The following is a 23083-nucleotide window of genomic DNA, read 5'->3' on the forward strand; positions in this document are numbered from 1 at the left end:
TCCGCATTTATCGCGCCTCCCGGGGCCGCGGGGCGGGGCCTGGGCGGGGTCGGGGCGGGGCCTGGCGCCGGGGCCGGAGCTCGCAGGAGGCTCGCAGCCGCACGTCACTCCCGCACGGCGAGTGCTGGAGCCGGGCTGCGCCGCTCGCGCCGCCGCCGCTGCCGCCGCCACCATTGTATAATGCTCCCGGCGGCGGAGTCCTAGGCTCGGCCTCGCCTCCCCGGCGCCGGGCACGCCGCATGGAGCGGGCGTAGCTGAGGAGTGGGCGGAAACCCCCCTCCCCCCATGCGCTAGTCCAGGTGGAGCTGCATGTGGTGAGTTCCCCGGCGCTGGCGGAGGGCGGAGGGGATCCTCGGGGTGGGGGCGGTGTGGGCACTCGGCCCGGCCGGGAGAGCCCGGGGGCGGAGCGGGGCCGGGGCAGGTACGAGGAGGGTGCCCCTGGCGCCGCCGGACCCCGGGCGAGGGCTGGGGAGTCCGGCGCGCGCGGCCGGCCTGAAGGGACGGGCAGGGGTCGGCGCGGGGCGGCAGCGCGTCCCGCGGGCGGTACGCGGCGGCGGCGGCGGTCGCGGTCGCGTTGTTGTGAACGTGCGGGACTTGCCGGGCTCGGGTTGCTGGCTCACGGGCGGCTTCACTTTTTTTGAGTTCCCGGGGCCGGGCTGGCATCCAACTTGCCGTAGTGCCTTTTTGTGAGTTTCCCGGTGTGTTTATTGCTAGACACGTCCCTCCCCATCCACTTTCCCGTCCGCGCCCCAGCGAGTGGAGTGTGGGTCTGTCCGTGTGTAGAACTTGGCGTCTCGCTGCTCTCTCAAGTTAGAAAACCTGCGAGTCATCTGCGTGGTCGCCGCCTGTGACCGCCAGGGAGCGGGCCTGGCCCTGCAGCCAGCTGTCCCGAGCCGACTGCGGGCCGCGGGGCAGGGGGCGGGCGAGGGCCGCGGCGGCGGGGAGAGCCCTCGGCGGGCCGCCCCCCGGCCCGGCTGCACGGTGCCTGCACCTTCAGCCGGGGTGGTCGCCGTCAACTGGGGTGTGAGGGGTGGTTTACGTTTCACAGAAAATCACTTGGACTTGGAGTCCCTCTTCGCCTGCACGCCGGGCTGTGGCAGAGGTAGAAAGTGAAGTTTGTACAGGCCCCGAGCGGGGAAGGGCAGTCGGCAGGGTGAGACGTCCGGCCGCACGCCGCCGCGGCGTGGATTGGCATCGAACTGAGCGGCCCCGGGCGGCCTCGCGGAGGACAGTAAGTGGTTTCGAACTCTGTTCGTGACATAACGCTTTAGGATTTCCAGTGTCCGTAGTGTGTGTGTGAAGACCCTGTAGCCACCGGTAGGATTACCGAGGCCCTGCGTGTTCCAAGTCAAGAGTGACGTGGGCGGGGGCCTGCCTGACGACCCCCTGCGGGGCCTTGCCCTCTCCCCCGGAGGTCCGGGCGCGTTGGGAGCTCCCCTCCCCCGCTCCTAGCCGGCTATTCTGATTTCAGCATGCGGGGCTGTGCAGTCAGGATGCAGACACCCACCCAGAGACCTCCAGCTTCTGGCCCCAGCAAGAGTCACGCGTTCGTGGGTGTCTGCTTTCCTGTTCATTTTATCAATTTCTTTAAAAAAAAGGAAAGTTTTCCTATAGCTTCTTAGAGGCTTTAGGTGTTAACATAAAGTTGTGAATGTTGTTCATCCAGTTTGGAACCCTTTAAAATAATTCCAAGTTCTTTCCCCTGCTAATTAAAGTGTGCATAGCCATGAGACATGCTGCTCTCAGGAGAAAAACCTCATGAAATGTATTTGACAGCCCCCCAGCCCCACCCCACCCCCTTTTGTAAACACCTGCCTCTGTACTTCATTAAGACAGGTAGGAGAGAACTCACATCTTATAATGGCAACCCAGTGTAGACAGCAGGTGGCCTAGGGAACAGTTTCAGCGTCAGGCGAGTGTCAGCTTCTTGGGTAACAGCTGCTCAGACTTGTTTCCTTAAAGGACGAAGAGGAAGGTACTCACTCGGATTTAGGCAGTGCTTGCACTTGTTAGCTGAATTGTCCCCTCTTTGAAGCTTTTTTTTTTAAATTCATTTGAGATGCTGAAATATAAATTTTACCGAGTTGCTACAACACTAAATCATTATTAATAATGATCCCAGTACAATAGCATATATTTTGATATTTTAAACTCAGGTTTGTGTGGTGACTGATAGCTTACAGCATCCAGTATTTATTTATTTTTATTACTATAAACAGGACAGATTTCATGTAGTTGGTATTTTGAGCAGTGGTCCCTTGGCAGGATGAAAGTCACAACACTGCAAGTTTATCTGCCATCAAAATGTTTTATAATTTAGTAACTAAGAGAGGTAAAGGCTCTGCAAGAGTCTTCTGGAGGTTTGTTTTGCTGTGTTGTTGCTACTGCTACTGTGAAAGAGACTGGTGAAAATCTGAGGCTTTATTTTGTGTCTCATTCCCAGCAGCAGAAGCAAGACCACCTGGTCAATATTGTGTATCAAGATACGAATAAACATGATGTTCAGGAATGTGGACTTTATCTCACTTGTAGAATTTTTAAACTTAATGGCTACAGAAATGTCTTTACTGTCATGGCATATCCCATAGGAGATAGCTTAGTGGCAGGAGTAGGGGGAGGGAGCAGCTGTCTCTGATTACTGAAGTCCAAAGATCAGGTGTATGCTAAAGGCACCAAAGGGCAAGCTCCAGTTCAAGTGAAAATGGCCTCCCAAGCGGGTAACCGCAGCCCTCGTAGGTCTTTCCATTGATTAATACTAACGAGAAGAACATGAAAACCTACAACTGCTGTGACCACAGCATATGCACCAACGAAATACTTTCCACCTGTCATTAATAATTACTCCTGTAACAATGTGTCGGAACACACAAGCTACAACTCTGGTTTGGAAGTGTGTAGGTTTAATTTCGTTTTAATCTTTTCGAAGGAAGCAGCTACTAACCAAAGTTGGAGAGTCTTTTTTGCTTTTATTTATTTATTTATTTTTTTATTGTCTGAAGCAGCCAGGGCTGTTGGTGTTAGAGGCAAACACCTCCCCTGTGTGCAGATGCTGGGAAGTCCTTGTGAACAGAACTGTCCCCCCAAGCGCCCATCACTCATTGTGTACAGCAGTGTCTTTCTCCATTAGCACTGCCCGGCAGTTCATTCTTTGTATGAATCTGTGAATGGCATATGTCAGCCCAGTAAGACGACATTCCTATTCTGGGTGATAAATAGATGCCTTGTTTTGTTTTGTTTTGTTTCTCAAAGATCATGAGACAAACAAAAACATGCTGGGCTGTGTAGAAATGTTCTTTGACATACAAATCAAAATTTCAAAATGAAAACACTACAGTCTCGTAAGACATGTGGCTTCTGAGAGGACAGAACAGATCCCTTTGGTTTCCACGAGTGCCAGAAACAGTGCAAGCTCTCTGGGAAATTCTACTCTCCTTGGAGTCTGAGGGGCTGCAGAGCTGTCTCTTGTTGGAACCTGGTTGGAGATGCCTGCCAGGCTTAGTGAAGCAAGTGCCCCAATGTGATGGGTCTGTGGCGGAAACCCAGGATCACCTAAGGGGCGTCCTGCGCCTCCTGCAGCTTGCTGTGCGGAGTGGAGCCGGCCTCCTCGCTCGCTCTCGTCCCACTCCACGCTGACGCTGCCTGCCTGGTCAGAGCTGGCCCTGCCTCCGCCGAGTGAGAGTGGCCTGAGCTATGCGGATGCGTGGGGCGGGGGCTGAAGGGAGGGAGGACGCGACTGCTACAGCAGGTCTGACAAGTTTGGGGTGCCCAAAGGCAGCTTTGTTTCTCTGGAAACTCCAGTAGCAGCAAACTGAAGTTCTTCCAGCTCGTTCACTGTCTGTCACTTTGCAGGAGCCTGTAGTGTGCAGGGTGAGAGGAACCCGTTCTCAAGCTTTGTTTCCTTTAGAAGCCTTCATAGATGGTTAGCTGGAAAGGAGAAGCTACACCAAACACTTTTAGGCTTCCAAGGAGTGTCTCATAGAATAGCAAAAGGAGAGGGTTCTGGCTCTTTGGGACAGCACATGTGTCTGTATCTTATTGTTCATGTGGCCACACACGTACCCAGACGCAGTCTTGTTGACAGTGGGCTGTGCGTGAGCCCTCCGGAGCTGAAGTAGTATGTGCACTCAGTAATCAGAAGGCCCTTGCTGCATGAACCTTTGGCCTGTGCGCCAGCCTCCCTGTCCCACGGCTTATCATCCTGGGCCATGCCACAGCTCCCGGGGCTGGGAGCCAGCTTGCTGGAGCGCCCCGCCCTGGTGCAGAGGTGCCCGAGTTAAGCTCGGGGAATCTGAAAGTCCCAAGGCCATCTCTGCAACAGAACAGGCATAAAACTCCAGCCACGCTCAGGGGGCCTAAGCCAAGTTGTATCCCCAGAGCAGCTAACTTGTTTTAGAAGAGATGATTCCAGTTGCTTTCCTCTTTTGCAGAGTGAGGCCCTGGGGACACCTTTGGGTGCCAGGCTGTCACAGAAAGCCATCTTGGCAGAGCAATTTGGGCATGATGGACCTGTCCCCTTGTTGGGGGCCTGTTGGTGGTCTCTTCCCGAGGAGTTTTAAAATACAGAGTGCTTTTTAAAATAGAGAGCTGGGCAGGTTGGGGGTTTCCTATAAGGAGCCCGGAAGGTAACCAAAGATAAAGTGATTGAGAAGTACTTTCCTTAAAAACATTACTTACATTTACCAGGGACCTCGGATTATTTTGATTGTGTTTGACTGAATGACTTTGCTTAAAGTTCAGTGAGTCATCAGTATTAATACCCAGAAGTCCTTGGGAAGAAATACTTTTTATCTCAAAAGAGCCCCAAAGTAGTTATTTAAAAAGGAAGGTGGCCACCATGTTTACAAAGTATCATTTGCTGTCCTCAACTTTTGTATCCTCATTGCTTTTTTTCTACTGTGTGAATTATCCAAGTAGAAGATATAAAGTTTAAATTGTCTTTGTAAAACCTTATCGTTAGCCTGCGTCATCTTTATAGGCAACTAAAATAAACATTATGAGCATATGGGGTACTTACGCAGGACAGGTATTTCCATATTGGAATAGTCATTTCTTCCCTTCAATGTGTCTCTTAAGTACATGGCTATTATCCCATACAACGTTTGTGCTCATGCCATGTTTTAGAAATGTGATATTTTTCTCTTAAGGAATCTAGTTTTAAGCCATACACTATTTTGTTTTACTAAGTGAATGAAAAAATAACATCCAATTTTCCTCTTTAGACTACATGTAGAAGTTAAAAGATTAAATATATTCTGTACTTGGGAATATTTTAAGTGATCTTTCACAGCCAATAAAGCATACAAATTTGAATGTGTGATCAGTTTTTAATTTTTAGCTTTTAAGAAACACTTGAAGCACTTCCTGCTGTAGCATACGTAGTTTTTATTCCTTGGTTGTATTCAGTGGCAAGTAGTTGACTGAAACATAAAACCTAGGAGGCAACCTTTGGTTTTTAACTAAGGTGCAATTTAATTTTTCACAGAATTATTCTAAAAACTTACATTTTCCTGTTTTATGTAACTGAAGATGTTCTTTAGGGAGGGAAATTTGTTATACACTTTTGGCAAAACCTCTGGTTTCCAGCCTAGGCCTTTTTTATTTTTTCCTGACGTTGTTTGTTAAGGGTCTCTAGCGTGAGGGGAAAAACAAGGTATCTTTGGGGAAAAGATGCTACAGGAGGATTGAAAACAGAATCTCATCCAATTATAAATAGGGGAGAAAAAATATCTTCATTATGCCCAGGGATGGGGGGAGGGAGAGAGGCATATTTCATGAGGGCGGCACGCGATCTTTGGGGAGAGTCGCTCACGTCTGAGGATTCCTGCCCTTTAACGTGAGGGAAGCTTCACATTCAGGATTCTGAAGAGGGACTCTTGGCCCTGAACTATTAGGAAGTAGCATCACAATTTAAACCCTTATTATATATAAATATGTTCACAATTACCAATTTTCAAATGGAAACAGTGACAATTAATAGTTCATCTGTTGTGTTCCTTGCTATTGAACATACAACATCATATAATCTGAACTTGTAATTTGCATAGAGAGAATTCCAGCAAGTAGTTACACAGTAACTCCCTTCATTATCTCCCTAAGGTTAATTGCACTACATTTTACAATTAAATGGCTCCTCCCAGCGTCCTTTATGAAGGGTTTTCCCAAATAACTGCCCGCAGCGGTATCTGTTCCGAATGGAGGTAATTTACTATTATTAAGAAGCAGTGGGATTAGTGAAGGCTTCTCTGCTATAAAATTCTGGAGACCCATTGTGTGGTTCAGAGTCCACTTTAGAAACCGCACTGGAAATTCTGAGCTGCTGGCTTCTCCAAATCTTCTCCTCACATGGGTTTGTGTTTGTTGTGTGAGCGTGTTCTCACTTCAGGAATCCTCCAGGGATTTTAACCATGGTTTTTGAAACATCAATGCTACTTATACACATGCAACAAAACCTTTCTGGGTTGTGCTTGGCAAGCCTCCAAACTTCTTCAGCATTGTCCTTTAGATGCTTGAATTTGGGAGCAGTCTTGGATATGAATGTTTGTGCTCTGAGAGATGTGTAGCTGGAAACTGCAGTGGAGAAAGGCATTCCCACCGCCTGTTACTCTGCTGCGCCCCCTTGTGGATGTGCTGCGTCTGTCAGAATGTAAAGGAGTTCTGACTCGTGCTGGACGTGGCTTGTTTACCTGGAGCACGGATAGCTTTCTTCTGTGCAAAAATCTAGCAGTTAAAATGAGTACAATGGTTCTCACTGAATGTGCAAATAATTTATTGTGATTGTTTTTTAATTTCATAGAATTTCTAAGGTTTGTATTGACTTGTCGTAGTTTAAACGTTTTATTGTGGAAAATTCCAAACATGCTGAACAGTAAAAGGAAGAGTACAGTGCGTCACCTTGTACTGGTCGCCCAGCATCGACAGCCACAGACATTTTGCCTGTCGTATTCCATCAACATGTTCAGGGTTATTTTCCTTCCCGGAGTACAAAGCATCAGCTCATATTTGATGTATGTGTTTGTTAAGTTCCAATTCAGAACTGTCGGGTTCTACTAAACCTTAACTTTAATTAGGTGTGCAGTCGTTTAGCCAGAATCCTCAAATAAAAGAAGAGAATTGGTAGCATTTCCATTGTCCTTGGGAGAAGGTGACTGGTTTCTGTGGCTGCATAGACCTGAGATTAAGACCTAAAACTCCCTGCTGGCAGAGGTACCAATAAGACAGGAGATTAGAAACATTTTACACAACTTGATATTTAGTCTAAAGTGCCTGATTTTCTTTCCAAATGTTTGCTGACAAGACCGTAATTAATTCGTAAGGAATAGTGATGTGAAATATCCCCTCTCCTCTCTCTTGTTTACTAATGGCATTTAGTTATCAATATCTCTAAAATTTCTTTCATTTTTCCAGAGAAAAGAATCATATTTGATAAACCACCAGTGTTGGGAATTGTCTTCAGTTTTATAGAAGCATGTAAAAATTCTGCGAGAGAAAGCTAGAATTTCTTAAAATGGGAACTGTAGAAAACAGCCGCGTACAGTCAGAGCCGTTGTTTCTGAAGTGGACTTGGAGGTTGACATGGCGGGGTTTCAGTTTCCCTGCAGGCTGCCAGGAGGAGGCCAGGAGGGTCGTCCTGTGGGTCTCCGTGCAGCTGCAGGGGCTGAGCTCCAGGCGCGGCTGCGGTGCCCCGCGGGCCTGGCCTGGTCGGCGGGGGAGGCTTGGGCCCTCGGCACCCGGCTGCAAACAGTGGTGTCGGGTTACAGGTTCAGAGTCTCCCAGAGCACGGGTAACTGGCTGTTCTAGTGACTGGCTTTATAATTACATTGCCGATTTGTTAGGGGAGGCTTTGTCTTACTTACCAATTAGCATGGGTGTTACTGTGGGCACCTCCAAAACCCTGGATGAGCTTTGCGTTTAAAAAAAACGCTTTCTGACCCCAGGCAGCTTAGGGGTTAGCAGCACTTGCTGTCTAGCTGTCTTGGCCGAGCCCTTACCCTGTGTGTCTGGAAGCTGGGGCTGCTTTGCCACTGTTGCTGGCACTCCCTGGGCCATGGGCAGTCATAGCCCTGCACCCTCTTGCAGGAGGGACAGCGGAGACCCTCTTGCTTGTAGTAGCTTCCTGTTCCGACCCCGCCAGCATCACCTTCCCCAGGGTGGCTTTTGTGTGCTCCCTGGTGTGGGGGTGGGGAGGTTGTCGGGTGCTGAGCACGTGGGTGGGGTCACAGTGCTCCGTCGTGAAAGTTGTCTGAGCCAGCATCTCCCACCCCACCCCCATGGAAGTAGGCTGGGGCTTTTCCTTCCTGCCCGGGAGCGAGCTGCCCAGCTGCCGGGTTTCTGAAGAGCCCTTCCCCAGAGGCGGGCCTCCCGGCTGGTGGGAAACACCCTTTTGTTGAGAGCCGCCTCTCCCTTCCAACCACCCGGCGGAAGGCCAGTATGTGGAAGGAGGGGAAGGAGAATATTCTCTTTCCCAAGTTGTCTCAAAGCAGTTTGTGGCCCAGCTCTGAGCCCGCTTCTCTGGGGCCGGGAGCCTGCCTGTCACGCACACAGTTCACTGTGCCATGGGCGCTGCTTTCTTCCACCCCCTTCCTCAAAAGAAACAGAAAGAACACGGTTCCACCCACAGCCTTGGGTACTGGCGGCACTGGGTGTCAGAGGAAACGGCCCCCGCTGGCCTCTCCTCAGCCTTTGCTGCCTTTCTTTTCCAAAGAGGGGCTGCATGTGTGCGCGCGTGTGTGTGCACGTATCTCTGAATGGTTGATGTCAGTGCAGAGACCCGAGCGTATGGTTTCAGTGTTGGCATGGGCGCTGCTGGCCGCTTCCACCAGCAGAGTGGTGAGACCAGGGAGACAGCCTCTGAAAACTGCCCTTGGAGTGAGGAGCCCTTCCCCAGACAGCTGTGCCCGCTCAGGTCTTTAAAAACTTGTTTTTGTCTGAAGCCTGCAAGCCAGGGGCGGCCTCTACTGTGCTCCCCGGGCCCCACAGGCCCACCTGTAGCCACCTTCACATAGCTGACTTTTAAAGCAGCAAGTTGCTTAATTGTGAAGTCTGCCGTAGGTCTGAAAAAGGACACCGCTGAATTTCTAGTCCTGTTACTACTGCGAAAGGAAGTTGGATCAGGCTCTTGACAGTGTATGGAGGGCATGAACCAGCAGGGCCTTGAGGTGTGTGGACGTGAAGGCTTCCAGGAGTGCCTCCCTCTGAGCCACCTGCGTACTAACAGCACACCCTTGTGAGAGCGTGCCAGTGGCTCCACCGCTGCCTGGTCACTTTCAGTCACACATCTTTCAGACACACCTTCCCTATCACTTCCTCTCTTCAGAAATTGGAACCAAGCTACCAATTTTGAGCCCCTCTCCTCTCAGAGATCTTTTGAAGCCTAACTTCTCTCTCTCTGCATATTAAGCAGGGAAGTCTGTTGGTGGTGAGGGACTTTTCTTGTCTTGGGTTGGGACTCTTGTTTGTGAGGGATTAGGTACAACCATAAGGCAGACTTCCACATCTCTTTTGTGATTGGCTTGGAGCCTTTGAGGTGGGCTGGGGAGGGCTCCTGGTGCAGGCCTCCCACAATTCCCTGAGGCTAGCCCCAGGCTCTTGACTGCCAGGAAGCCCTGGTGACTGAGAGATGGGGTGAAGGTTACAGCGTGTGTGTGTGTGTGTGTGTGTGTGTGTATGACAGAGTGGTGGTTTGCAGACATAGATTTTATATAAAATCACAATTTTGACAGTTCAGACAGCATTAAAAGTGAACTTAAAACCTGTTTAAGGGGCTGTCTCTGTTGCATACTGGGGAACGCCATCGCCTGCAGTACAGGCATCCCATATGGGAGCCGGTTCGAGTCCCTGCTGCTCCACTTCTGATCCAGCTCTCTGCTATTGCCTGGAAAAGCAGCAGAAGATGACCCAAGTCCTTGGGCCCCTGTACCCATGTGGGAGACCTGGAGGAAGTTCCTGGCTTTGAATCAGCACAGCTCCGGCCATTTTGGCCATCTAGGGAGTAAACCAGCAGATGGAAGGCCTCTCGCTTGCTTGCTGTCTCTCTCTGTAACTCTGCCTTTCAAATAGATAAGTAAATCTTTTTTTTCTTTCTTTCTTTTTTTTTTTTTTTTTTTAAAAAGGCTGTTTTAGAGACAGTAGCTTTTAAAGTTGAAAAACAATCCAGTGCTATGGCACAGCCTGAGTGCCAGCATCCCATACAGGCGCCAGTTCGAGTCCTGGTTGCTCCACTTCCAATCCAGTTCCCTGCTAATGTGCTTGGGAAAGCAGCAGAGGATAGCCCAAGTCCTTGGGCCCCTGCACCCACATGGGAGACCTGGAAGAAGCTCCTGGCTTTGGCCTAGCCCACCCCTGGTCGTTGCAGCCATTTGGAGAGCGAACCAGCAGATGGACGACCTCTCTCTCTCTTATAACTCTCCTTTTCAAATAAATAAATAAATAAATCTTTAAAAAAATAAAGTTGAAGAATAGAATTAAATATTTCTTGATTCACTTTGTTTGAATTACCTTTCTTTCTAAAAATTTTTTCATTTGAGAGGCAGGCAAACAGAGCTGCCATCCATTGGTTGACCCCTAAATGCCCTTTAACAGCCCAGGTTGGGTTGGGTTGGGCTGGGCTGAAGAGGAGAGCCTGGAACTGAATTCTAGTCTCCCACACTGGTTAGCAGGGGCCAAAATCACCTGAGCCATGCTTGCTGCCTCTCAGTGTGCCCATTAGTCAGGAGCCAGACCCTGGGTGTTAGACCCAGGCATCATGATAGGAGGCATGAGCTTCTTATCCTCAAGGCCAAATACTCACCCTGTGGTTTTGGTGTGTGTGTGTGTGTGTGTGTGTGTGTGTGTGTGTGTGTTTTCCTTAGTGCCTGAAAAAAGCTATGAAGTGTTGTGCTTTTAAACATTGGTGCCATGTCAGTTCCTTTTTGGATGTTGGGCATAAGCCCTCTCTGCATTCATGGGAAGGGTTGGGTTGTGCTGGTGGGGTCTGGTGTATCCGTCTGAGAGGCTGAGTTCTGTCATTAAAACTGAGGTTCAGGTCGGTGCCGTGGCTCACTTGGCTAATCCTCCGCATGCGGTGCTGGCACACTGGGTTCTAGTCCTGGTTGGGGCGCCAGGTTCTAGTCCCAGTTGCTCCTCTTCCAATCTAGCTCTCTGCTGTGGCCCAGGAAGGCAGTGCAGAATGGCCCAAGTGCTTGGGTCCTTGCACCCGCATGGAAGACTGGGAGGAAGCACCCGGCTCCTAGCTTCAGATCGGCACAGCGCCAGCCGTGGCATCCATTAGGGGAGTGAACCAACGGAAGGAAGACCTTTCTTTCTGTCTCTCTCACTGTCTAACTCTTTAATTCTGCACATTGTCAGTAGCCATCATCAAAATGGTGTCTGTTCCTTTTTGTTCTACTCCGTGTAGACAGAAATCGGGAGGACCGTCCCAGTGAGGATGAACTGAGTAGAGACATCCTTTAGCTCAGAGAGGACATGGGAAAGAGGAAATCGTGGTTCTCTAAGTAAGTGAGGTCCCCGGGGCAGCAGCACCTGAAAAGTTGCCGGGAGTGCAGGTTGGTGGGGCCCAGCTGTGTGTGCTGTGCACACTCCCCGTGTGAGCCTGCTGCTTGCCCTCCATTGAGAGGAGGAGGGAGGCTGTGGCAGAAGAGCCTTCTGACTGGAGCTCAGGCGCCGCCTTGAAGCTGTCCAACCCTGAGGTCTGTGCTGTGCAGTGCTCTCCCTCCCATCCTCCCCGCGAAGGAGCTGTTGGATCTCAAGCTGTTTGAAGAGCCCATGAATATTCAATAAACAGGTGGCTCTGGTTGGTTGTAGGCCCCTTAGGGGTAGGCAGGGTGGGAGGGAGCACCCACTGGATGCCTCAGGACTGGGGGTCTCTAGCCCAGCCCTGAAGCTCAGGGTCCTTTGGGCCACTGTCTGGAAAACTGCACAGAAGGCAGGGCTCTGGGCTTGGGTCTTCCCAAGGCCAGGCAGGAGACAGAATGAGGTGTTGGCCCCAGGGTGACCTAGTAGGCGGGCCCCTTCCCCAGTGTTCCCTGGGAGCCCTTAATGAGCTCCTGCTACTGCCCCTGTCTCGGGGATGAGGCCTGGTGAGGCCTTCTGAAAGGTCACGTGCCGCTCCCATCGTGGGCTTAAAGAGCCATTGTTACTTCCTCACAGTGCCTCAGGAAAAGGGGCTGCTGTGGAGTTGCCCACCCTGGACTTGAGCAGCCAGAGCCAGGCCCAGCATAGAGGCAGGGTCTGGCTTCTTGCCCTCTGGTTGTCAAGGGCATGTCTGGGCTTTTCTTCTTTAAATTGTTATACAAAGCCCTGAGAGTGAGAGTGCTCGCTACCCTTCCCCGCGCTGAATGTTGGAGGCCTCTCCTGGCCATGCTAATTGCAAAGTTACTGCAGCGTGTTAAGCAAACTTTGGGCATGCCTCTATTTTAAGCAACAATGTGGAATAGATTTTACATTGCATTTTATTCCTTTCTATTGCAATTGAAATAGAAATGGGATTAAGATCAGTGTTGTATGTGTTTTGTAATCTTACTGGGTATGTGGAGACCACTTTGTCTCCCAGTACAAAATAGAGAAATGAAAGCAAGCCTGCTTTGAGACTTGCTCCATCAGGGGTCCTTATGTACACACTTGCAGAGCATCCGAGGTTCAGTGCTTGGAGCAGTTCCTGCTCGTAGGTTTTGCCTTTCAGCGCCCTCCCCTTGCTGGCAGCTGTCTTACCAGGCTATCCCTAAGTCATTGGGATTATCACACCACTGTGACCAGCTGGGCCATTCTCATTGGAAATTAGGGACTTCTTGTATTGAAATCTCTCTGAAAGTGTCTCCACAGGTTTTTCAGCTGTGGGAATTCTGGTAAATGCCTGTAGAATTGCATGGCTTATATGCTTTTTAAATAAGTGAGTTCCATGAGTTCAATGATTATTTCTAGGGAAATGTTACTGATAAAACACCTTTCATTCTTCTGGTAAAAAGTCTTTGAAAACAGTTAATTCTAGGGGCAGGTGTTGGGGCACAGCAGTTAAACCTCTACTTGGGATATCCATATTCCATATCTGAGTGCCTGAGACCAAGTCCCACCTCCCCTTCCCTTCCTGACCATCCAGCTTCCTGCCAGTGGGCATTCTGGGAAGCAGCAAATGATGGCCCGCGTTCTTGGGTTTCTGACACCCACATGGGGGACCTGGATAGAATTCTTAGGCTTTGGGGGCACTTGGAGAGTAAACCAGATCAAAGATCTCTCCCTCCCTCTCTGCCAATCTGCCTTTCAAATAAATAAATGAATCTTTTAAAAACGTATAAACAGTTCTACATTGATCACTCAAAAAGTCTATGCCATCCTACGTACACGTTACCTTTCCTCTAGGAAACCAATAAGAATTAAAAGTGACAGTGAGCTTGCTAATTCATTTTTACTTGTATTTTGGTTCACATTTAAGATAAGGGACCATGTTATCCACCCCCCCCCCATCTTTTTTATTTATTTGAAAGGCAGAGAAACAGACACAGGGAGATCTCTCATCTGCTAATCTATTCCTCAGATGCCCACAACAACTGGGACTGGGTAAGGCAGAAACCAGGAGCCAGAGCTCAGTCTTGGCCTTCCACATGGACGCCCTGGACAACTACTTGAGCCATCACCTGCTACCTGCTGCCACTCAAGGTTCACATTAGCAGAAGAGTGGGAATGGAAGTAGAACCAGGACTGGGCCCACTAACTGCTGTGCCATTTTAAGATTTTTATATTTATTTATTGAAGATTTATTTATTTATTTGAAAGTCAGTTACACAGAGAGAGAAGGAGAGGCAGAGAGAGAGAGGGGTCTTCCATCCGCTGATTCACTCCCCAGTTGGCCGCAACGGCCGGAGCTATGCAGATCCGAAGCCAGGAGCTTTCTCCAGATCTCCCACACGTGTGGCAGGGGCCCAAGGACTTGGGTCACCCTCCACTGCTTTCCCAGGCCACTGCAGAGAGCTGGATCAGTAGTGGAGCAGCCAGGACCTGAACCTGCGCCCACATGGGATGCCGGCACTGCAAGTGGCGGCTTTACCCACTACGCCACAGCACCAGCCCCTATATTTATTTTTGAGAGGCAAAGAGACCGACAAAGATCTCCCATCTGCTTATTCACTACCCAAATGCCCACAATGGCAAGAGCTGAGCAAGGCAGAAGTTAGGAATCCAGAACTCCATCTGGGTCTCTCATATGGGTGGCAGGGGCACAGCTACTTGAACCCTCATCACTTGCTGCTTCTTGCAGATTGCATTTGCAAGGAGCTGAAACTGGGAGCTGGGGCTTGAACCCAGGCACTGCAGTATTGGAACTAGGCATCATAACGGCTAGGCCAAATCCCTGCCCTGCTCCCGCCTCCATCTCCCCCACCCGCATGTGCGTGCGCACGCATACACACACACACACACACACAACCTTTCATGGGCTTTTGTAGAACACATTAAAATAATTACTTGAAAAAAGTAGAAATACAAAGATGGAAACAATAGAAACGCCACATTTTTAAAAATAATGTTTAATTGGAAAACTCCACTTTTAAATGTTTGTTGATTTTTGTCTACGTGAAAAGCAAAGCAACAGGGGGAAGGGAGAAGAGAGAGAGAGAGATCTTCTATCCGTTGATTCACTTCCCAATTGTCTGCAACAGCTAGGGCTGGACCCTCCCAAAACCAGGAGTCTGAGTCCGGAACTTCTTCCACATGGATGGCAGGGGCCCAAGGACTTGAGCCATCATCTCTTCCTCCCAGGGTAATTAGCAGGAAGCTGGATTAGAAGCAGAGGCTAGTCTCTACCCCAGAGGATATGAGATGTGGTTGATGTCCTAAGCAGCAGCTTAACCTGCTGTGGCACGATGTCTGGCCCAAGAAGCTCTATTTTACAGTTAGATTTGGAGACATACAATTACTCCTTATATTTGCTGTAAAAATTCCCAAATAATAGAGTATGTCTGGTTACCTCATCATTGACCAGTAACAGTTCACAGCCAGGCACCTTCCCTGAACCACACTTTGAAAAACATTTTAGAGTATACATGTATTTGTGTACTCAAAAACACATTTAAATGTGTTGGCATGATCACAGTGTGACATAACATAGATCATATAACAACTTTCTATGAGAACTGAATGCTCTTAGAAGCTCTTTGGCAAAAGTGAAATTTTTCTGGAAGTATTTAAGTACATTGTAAGCAAACACAAATGGTATAATTGTGAACAGCTATGAGTTTCAAAACCCAGTTGTCTGGTAACACTTCTGATGCATTAAAGTAGAAAGGGTTTTGCAAATTGAATTGAAACCGCCTCCACTCAGATTCACCCTCAAGTTTAAATGAGCACACATTCTTTGGGTAGGAATATACAAATGACACCATTAGCACTAAACAGTAGGGAATATGTGTGGCCCATGCCGGGTCAGATAAGTCAGTTGTCACCATCATAACCTTCCTTGCCTCTGACAACTGCTGGTCATGGGACGGGTCTTGGGTCCTAGTGATTGACAGCCCTTTCCTTAATGTTTACAAAACGAGGGGAAGTTAGTCTTACAAGTAACTTCCCAGTCACCATAAGCACCAGCATATCTCAGACTGACTCTAACATTGATAGTTGGCAGCCATATTCATCTGTCTCCTCAGGGACCGACACATGTGAAACCAGTCACTCCAGGTGGAACTTAGATGCCAGGCTCCATGTCTGCCTTGAGGGGCAGTGTGGCTTTCTTTTAAGCAAGCACTGGAAGAAAGTTCTGTAACGGTTCTGTTCTGCTTAGCCCTACTTCTTTATGGTGAGACTCCGAGTCCCAGTGATGACGTATAGGAGGAGCTCTTCCGCCTCTTGAAGACCAGACTTTATTCACCTGGGACTGCCACTGTGCCTAGCAGAGTCCCTGAGACGGTGGAGGTGTGGAGGGAGACACACGCAATCACCTGCAGCAATTCAGTAAGAGAAAAGTGAGATTTAAGGAGGAAAACTGGGTAACTATGAACCAACTATCTGCTTATGAAGATACCAGAAAGAGAGGGTTGCATTGAGGCAAGGATTAACACATCTCTGCGTGTTGTAGCACAAGTGAGAGCGTGGTTTCATTAGAACCTGGTCTGGACAACAAAAGGACAACTGTATTAATGAAGTGGTTAGAAAGTGAGGTCTGGGAGGTAAAGGCTAATACTTGAGACTGTTGTGTTTAGACAGTAGGAGTCAGTGTGACCTTGGAGACATTCTCCAGAAGGTGACAACCAGCTGAAGACCAGTGTTCGCTAAGGCCAGAGCAAGAGAGGATGCGGCCCAGGCTGTGAGTGGCAGGTGAGATGGAGTAGGAGTTCCCTCTGTGGTTTTAAAATTCAACCTTTGGGCCCGGCACGTGTCCTGGTGATTAAGACTCTAGTTAAGAAGCCCATGTCCCATATTGAAGTACATGGGGTTGATGCCCATATCTGCTCCTGACTCCAGCCTTCTTACTCATGCACACCCTGGTAGGCAGTGGTGATGGCTCAAGTACTTGGGTCTCTGACACCCACTTTCCATGAGAACTGGAGAGCTGGATTGAGTTCCTGGCTCCCGCCCCAGCTGTTCCACACATTGGGAGAATAAACCAGCAGATGGACTCCTCTCTGTCTTACCTGTTTGTTTCCGTGTGTGACTCAAATAATTAAACATTTTTAAAAAATTCAGTGCATTACAAATTCTCCAGATCTAAGACACAAAGTCACTGTTTGAAATATACAAGTGTGTATGTATATATGTATGGGTATATGTGTATGTATATGTTTAACATATCTGGAATCAGTTGATATTTCATTATGAAATGTCTCTAGGACCCAACATCAATGTTTATAATCAGAGCAAATTACGTTAAAAGTTAATCCAGTTGCATTCAGACATAACTGTGTATGATGAAATCGAGCCAAGGAAAAACTTGGGTTGTGGAGCATGCATTCCTCCCCTTGGTTCCAGAAGGAAAAGTGGTGGCAGCCCAGCCGCTGTGGTCATTTAACACAGGCCAGGTGCTTCACCACATGTCACCACACAGGCAGAAAAGCTCTGTGCATAATGAGGAAGGAAAAAGCATTTTGAAAGTACACACAGTTCTCCCAAAATTGTACATGTTCCTTCGTCTCAAACTTGGCTCTTTTAATCATCCAAGATGTGTTCTAGCTGTAATTTATGACACCTATATCTGTTTAGGTCATAGCATTGTAAGTGTTTTCTTAGACTTTAAAAATAAATCTACTTGGGGGAGGGAAATTGAACTTGCATGATAATGTTAGGCATGCAAACGCAGGCACATGAACTGAGAAAGTCAAAATCACCGTTTCCATGGCAACTCTTAACTTGTCTGTGTGGTACACATTTCTCAAGAAACACATTCTGCAGACTACCTAGTGATAAAAACTGTTCCACTGCATACAAAGGTAGATTTCCCCATTGTCTCCGGTTCTGAAGAGCCTTCCCTGAATTAATCCACGGGTTCTTCCCAATAACTGAAGTCCGAGTCCTGACCGAAATCCGAGTCTTCTTTTTATTTGCACTCCTCGCGTCCTTTTCTTGGTAGAGGTCGGCCTTTGTGTGATTCACGGCGTGTGCTTCCGTTCTCTCTTGCAGATATATGTTGGGTAAAGGAGGAAAACGCAAGTTTGACGAGCATGAAGATGGGCTGGAAGGCAAAATCGGGTCTCCCTCCGACGGTCCGTCCAAGGTGTCTTACACCTTACAGCGCCAGACTATCTTCAACATTTCCCTTATGAAGCTCTACAGCCACCGGCCGCTGACCGAGCCCAGCCTGCAGAAGACCGTGCTCATCAACAACATGCTGCGGCGCATCCAGGACGAGCTGAAGCAGGAAGGGAGCCTGCGGCCCGCCTTCGCGCCCTCCGCACAGCCCGCCGCCGCGCCGGTTGACAGCTTCCGGGACACGGCGCCCGCGCACCCCTGCGACCCCGGAAGCACTACGCCCCTGGAGGCCTGCCTCACCCCCGCGTCGCTGCTCGAGGACGACGACGACACTTTTTGCACTTCCCCGGCGGCCGTGCCGCCCGCGGCTCCCGCCAGACTCTCCCCTCCAGCCCTCCTCCCGCCGGAGAAGGACAGCTTCTCCTCCGCCCTGGACGAGATCGAGGAGCTGTGTCCCACATCTACCTCCACAGAGGCCGCCGCGGCCGCCACGGACGCCTCGAAAGGGACCTCCAGCGAGTCCGGGGGCCCGAAGGCCGAGGGGCCCCCGGAGTGCCGCGCGGACGACTCGAAACTCATGGACTCTCTGCCTGGGAACTTTGAAATAACGACGTCCACTGGTTTCCTGACAGACTTGACCCTGGACGACATACTGTTCGCCGACATCGACACGTCCATGTATGATTTTGACCCCTGCACCTCCGCTGCGGGGACGGCCTCAAAGATGGCCCCCGTGTCGGCCGACGACCTCCTCAAGACCTTGGCCCCTTACAGCAGCCAGCCGGTCACCCCGAGTCAGCCTTTCAAAATGGACCTCACAGAGCTGGACCACATCATGGAGGTGCTGGTAGGGTCCTAAGACCAGGCTTCGGCAAGCGTGCCCGCAGCCCTGACAATTCTCCACACTGTGCATGCACCCTTGCTTGCCTTTTTCAGAAGAAAAGAACGTTTTACAAAAGGATCACACTAGTTTTTGCTTTGAGCAGAGTTGGAGTGCCTTCATCCAAGTATGACCACTTTTAATCCGCCGTCTGGAGTGGTTCCTCAGACTCGCTGCGTGGTGTAGGAGAGGGGACAGAGTTGCTAGGTCGAATGGCAGAAATACCCAGTTCAAGTGAAGCACAAGGATTAAGTCGGAAAAGCTGTAAATTGCATGTGCATATTTGTCTATTTTTTCTATAAGTTTTATTGCAAGACGTAAAAATGAAAAAAATATATATATATTATTTAGATGATCTCAGTCCCTTTTCTGGCATTTTTGCCCTGTATAGGTTGACTTGGCAATTCAGCCTTTTTAGAGGCATTAACTACTCCTCGTTAAGTGTTGCATTTACATGGCTGTTTAGAAAACTGCTACCCAAATTTATTTTATATTTTTGTACAGATTCTGCAGTTTATGATATTGTTTTTCTAAAAACAAATGCTGTTTATACATATGAGATAGCTATTTTGATAGGATTTGCTCACATAGTTCCTGCAAACTTCAGATGTACAAGTGGCACTTGTACTTTTATAGAGCTGTAATGTTTTATATGTGTATGGTGCAAGAGAACAGTGGATCAAATCAATCTGCAACTGATGTCCCCCAATGCAGACACACACACACACACACACACACCCTCCCTCCCTGCTGTAAGGATGGGCCAGGTGATATCACGCCCAAATTTCACAAGCACTGACTCCCTGGCACAGACACCCGCCAGTACTGTGACTTCCAAAGCCAGAGCCACGTCTGCTCATCAAACTTGCATTAAGCAGTTGGCGGGAGAGGGCCATGGAGGTCGGGGTTGAAGTGATGGTTCTCCAGCTTCCTCTCCTGAGGGGAGGGCTACCCTCTTACTTAAGAGTGTATTTATGCCAAGTTTGCGCTTTTGTTTTTATTTATTTTTTTAATGAAAACCCGAATCTTTCCTTTTTGGTGTAATTTTTATGATGCCCTGAAATTCTACATCTGAACAAAATTTTCCAAAAAACAACCAACCTCTTCGGCAGAACTAAGCCCTGCTGCAGTGCTTGGGCCTCTTAAAAGAAGGACATCTCCCAGGAAGGCATCCATAATGTTGCTAGATTGTCTCTTCCAGCTTCCCCTCCCCGGAGCTTTTGTTCCCTCTGTTGCTAAGAGCTGAAAACTACACCTCGATGATTACCAGACTGAGCGCCACTCGCCTCTGGTGGCCGGCCCGGACACACTCCTAGAACAACCGTGACTCTGAACTTGGAGTTGGTCACCCGACACCACGATTTCCCATCAGGTTGCTGTCTTAACTCAGCTGCTAACTTCACTACACTTTACAAGGCTGTTTGACCCAAATACACAGACAGGACTTTCTATGCATGTCTCCCCTGTGCCCCCTGCCCCAGGACACCCTTAAGAAGTAGCTTTTGATCCCTAGTGGTGTGCATTTAATTTTAAACTGTTTTCAGTGTATCATGCTTGTTGCCGAAATTGTTTATGGCCTTTACGTTTCAGTTGTTTATTCTGATGGTACTTTAGCTGTTGAGTGCAGGTTACAACCTATATTGTTACGCAGATGGCTTCTTTAGGAATAACTTTTATATTTATTTAAAAATTTAAATTATGGGATTTTGTTTTTTCGTTGTTGTTATTGTTGTTGTCATTGTCGTTGGTCATTTGTCAATATTCAGTCACCTATTCTGCTCGCTTCTTGCCATGGATGAAAAAAAGACAACTTTATAAAATGGCACTTTAAACAAGCCATAAACAGTTTTATTTTTATAATGCACATGGCAAAGCAAATTTGTGATGAAGGAACTGCTCATCTAAGCAGAAGATTCCTGTATGATAGGATTAAATTTTCCTGCATTCTAATTTACTTTTTTCCGCACTTGAATGTGTTTTAAAGGCTAATTATCAACTCAGCAGAGCAGTGAGAAACTGATCAAATTGCACTTGTTCTCCTATAAGCAACCTCCACACAGACACCTCCTAACTGCTGCAAGGTGTCATTTCCTTTGATGGGACCAGGGACCATAATTAAGGTGAGGGTTGTTGGGGATGCTTCCAGTGTCACCATGCCTGTCCACTTGTTCTGTGGAGAACAAGTCTGCCCACATGCCAAGCTTTCTATAACTGGAGGAGCCTGCGAACTGGCCACATATCGCACACATCTCCATGCGTATGCAATGGTATTGATTATTCTCGACAATAACAGGGTAAAGCAGTTGACTTGCCATTGTTAAAAACTGATTTACAGTAACTTAGAACAACTGTATTTTCGTTGGATTAGCAAGTCATGTGTTTAAACAAATCCCATATGTTGGGCAACAATTCAAATAAGCAGAGAGAGAGAGAGAGATGTTGCCTAAACCTGGTTCTCTGACTCCCATGTATTTGTGAGCTTCAAAATGAAAACAAACATATCCCACCCACCCACCCCCAACAGAGGCAGGCAGATAGATGCTTTTTAACTCGACACCCTTGTGGTAAATCCTTGGTACTCAAAAGTCCACAAGACAGACGTGGGAAATTACTGGCCTGTTTTCAGTAAGAGCAAAAGCATCAGGGGTTCAAATTGTCTTTGTGTCGTATCTTTTACAAAGTGTGATGGATGTCCCAACAGGGAAGAGTAGGAGCCGGAGTGGAGTTGCCAGGTCCCAGTCGGAGTGTGGGATGTGCTTCCAGATGCCGCCTGGCAGCAGTGCCTTTCCCTTCATAAAAGACATCGTGTGGCATCCAGGGCCAGGCAGGCAGCTCGAGGTGCTTTCTGAGAAAGACATGCCGGCTGGGGCCAGGGCTGGGGCTGGGAGAGGACGATCATTGACAGTAATGTGCAATGAAGTGACAAGATGAGAGCAGAATCCCAAGAGCTTTGAATTTGAAGTGATTTTTTCCCCATAAGTTATTTATTCCTTTGTTCTGTGTAAATATATTTATTTTACTGTGGAGCGCTAACAACATCTGGATCGTAACATGTGCAGAATGTATGGTAGGAATGTATTCTCTTGTAGGAATGTAAATCTGTATCACAAGGGGGTCCCAGCCAGGCCCCCTGGGTCTTCTCATCGTATGCACAGTCCATGTTCCTTTTTACTCTCTTCTCTAATATGGGTCTATTTGAAATATGCAAAAGGTAGGGATGAGGAATGTTCTAATACCTCCAAATTTTTAAGAAAATGAAGCATCAAAGGGTTGATATTTTTTAAGGGTTTTTTTTTTTTTTTTTTTTTTTAGCAGCACTTTCTCTTGATGACAGAAGAGGCGACTGTTCGGGCACCCTCGTTCATACCAAAGGGTGAGAAATGGGCCAGAGCCGCCTGCACACCTCTTGAGTGTCTTTACCAATTGAGCTTTCAATCGCCATAGCCCCTCGGAGTGCCCCAGCTGCCCTGAGGTCAATCAAGGAGAATTTCTTAACTACATAAGCTCCAAAGAGCCAAAGTATCAACTTACAGATCGTTTTTAAAGCTTAAATTTATTAACCACCTTTGCGGTAAACAATGAATTATGAATACCGCAAGGCAGCCTTCTTGAATGACAGTTGTTTAAAAAAAAGAGAGAGAGAGACTACTTTGTGCAGCGATTGTTATTCTACTCTCTATGAATTGTCTTAACTCAAAACCTTGCTGTTACAAATTGGACCTTTATACATTTTCTGAAAATGGCATATTTAAACCTGTTCTGGCTATAAATGGTTAACGGCCTGTAACTGTCCTGCACCTGACAGCAGCCAGGTGTATGTGTCCTGCTTATGTACAGTTGTCTTTGATGCTCCTAAGAATTGAGTCTCTGTGGTTCTCAAATTTAGCCAGGATCAAATGCTGTCGCAGACGAAGCCACTATCATTTTGGACTTCTTTAGGGGATTACAAGTTAGGAAGAGAAGTGCAGTCCATACGTGCAAATGACCGTGATTCTGAAAAAGAAGGTGTACATAGTGACACGTGTGGTGCATGGTTTTTGAGGAGGGCGTTTTGTCAGAAAGGAGGTATAACCTTTCCCCCACAGACCTGAGAGCTGTGCCTTTTCTATGCAATATTACAGATGTTACATCGGAACCCAGGTGGCTGTCTTCACGTGTAGGTTTGGGCTGTAATCTGAACAATTGGACAGATTAAATGTACATGGAAATGAGCAGTCTTACTTTTGTAGTTTTATATTATACAATAAACAGTTAAAAGAGAAGCGTGCTCACAGCTTTCTTTCTGCCTCACGTGTTATTTTTGCTCCTGCTGGGCAGCCCCTTGGGGCCCCTGTGGCGGTTGGTACTGCTGGTGTTCCTGGACCTTCCACTCCTGGCTCTCCCCACTCCTTGTAGACACGCCTTTTCTCTCCCGTACCGCAGCTCCCCCTAACCATTGCTTTTCCAGGGTTTGACCCATGGCCAGCCCTTCACTGAGCCTCCAGTCATTCCACTGCCTGCTTTCTTGAGGCGATCAAATCCCCTGAGGACCCTGAAAAG

General features: G+C 48.3%; 1 protein-coding gene across 3 annotated transcripts in view; it reads left to right on the plus strand.

Annotated features, from left to right (window-relative positions):
• Window positions 1–22806, plus strand: part of SERTAD2 (SERTA domain containing 2) — a 121005-nt gene extending 98199 nt beyond the window's left edge. The window contains exons 1-2 of one of the 3 annotated variants that reach the window (XM_008254335.4): window positions 107–314; window positions 17596–22806. In XM_008254335.4, coding sequence (XP_008252557.2) covers window positions 17600–18523 — 924 coding nt within the window. In that variant the 5' untranslated portion in view covers window positions 107–314; window positions 17596–17599 and the 3' untranslated portion in view covers window positions 18524–22806. Of the gene's footprint in view, window positions 1–106; window positions 315–16175; window positions 16297–17595 lie in introns of those variants that run through there. The other 2 variants (XM_051837973.2, XM_008254336.4) reach the window with 2 other exon arrangements.
• Window positions 22807–23083: the final 277 nt, after the last annotated feature.

Source organism: Oryctolagus cuniculus, chromosome 2 (genome assembly GCF_964237555.1).
Source record: "Oryctolagus cuniculus chromosome 2, mOryCun1.1, whole genome shotgun sequence".
NCBI classification, from domain to species: Eukaryota; Metazoa; Chordata; class Mammalia; order Lagomorpha; family Leporidae; genus Oryctolagus; species Oryctolagus cuniculus.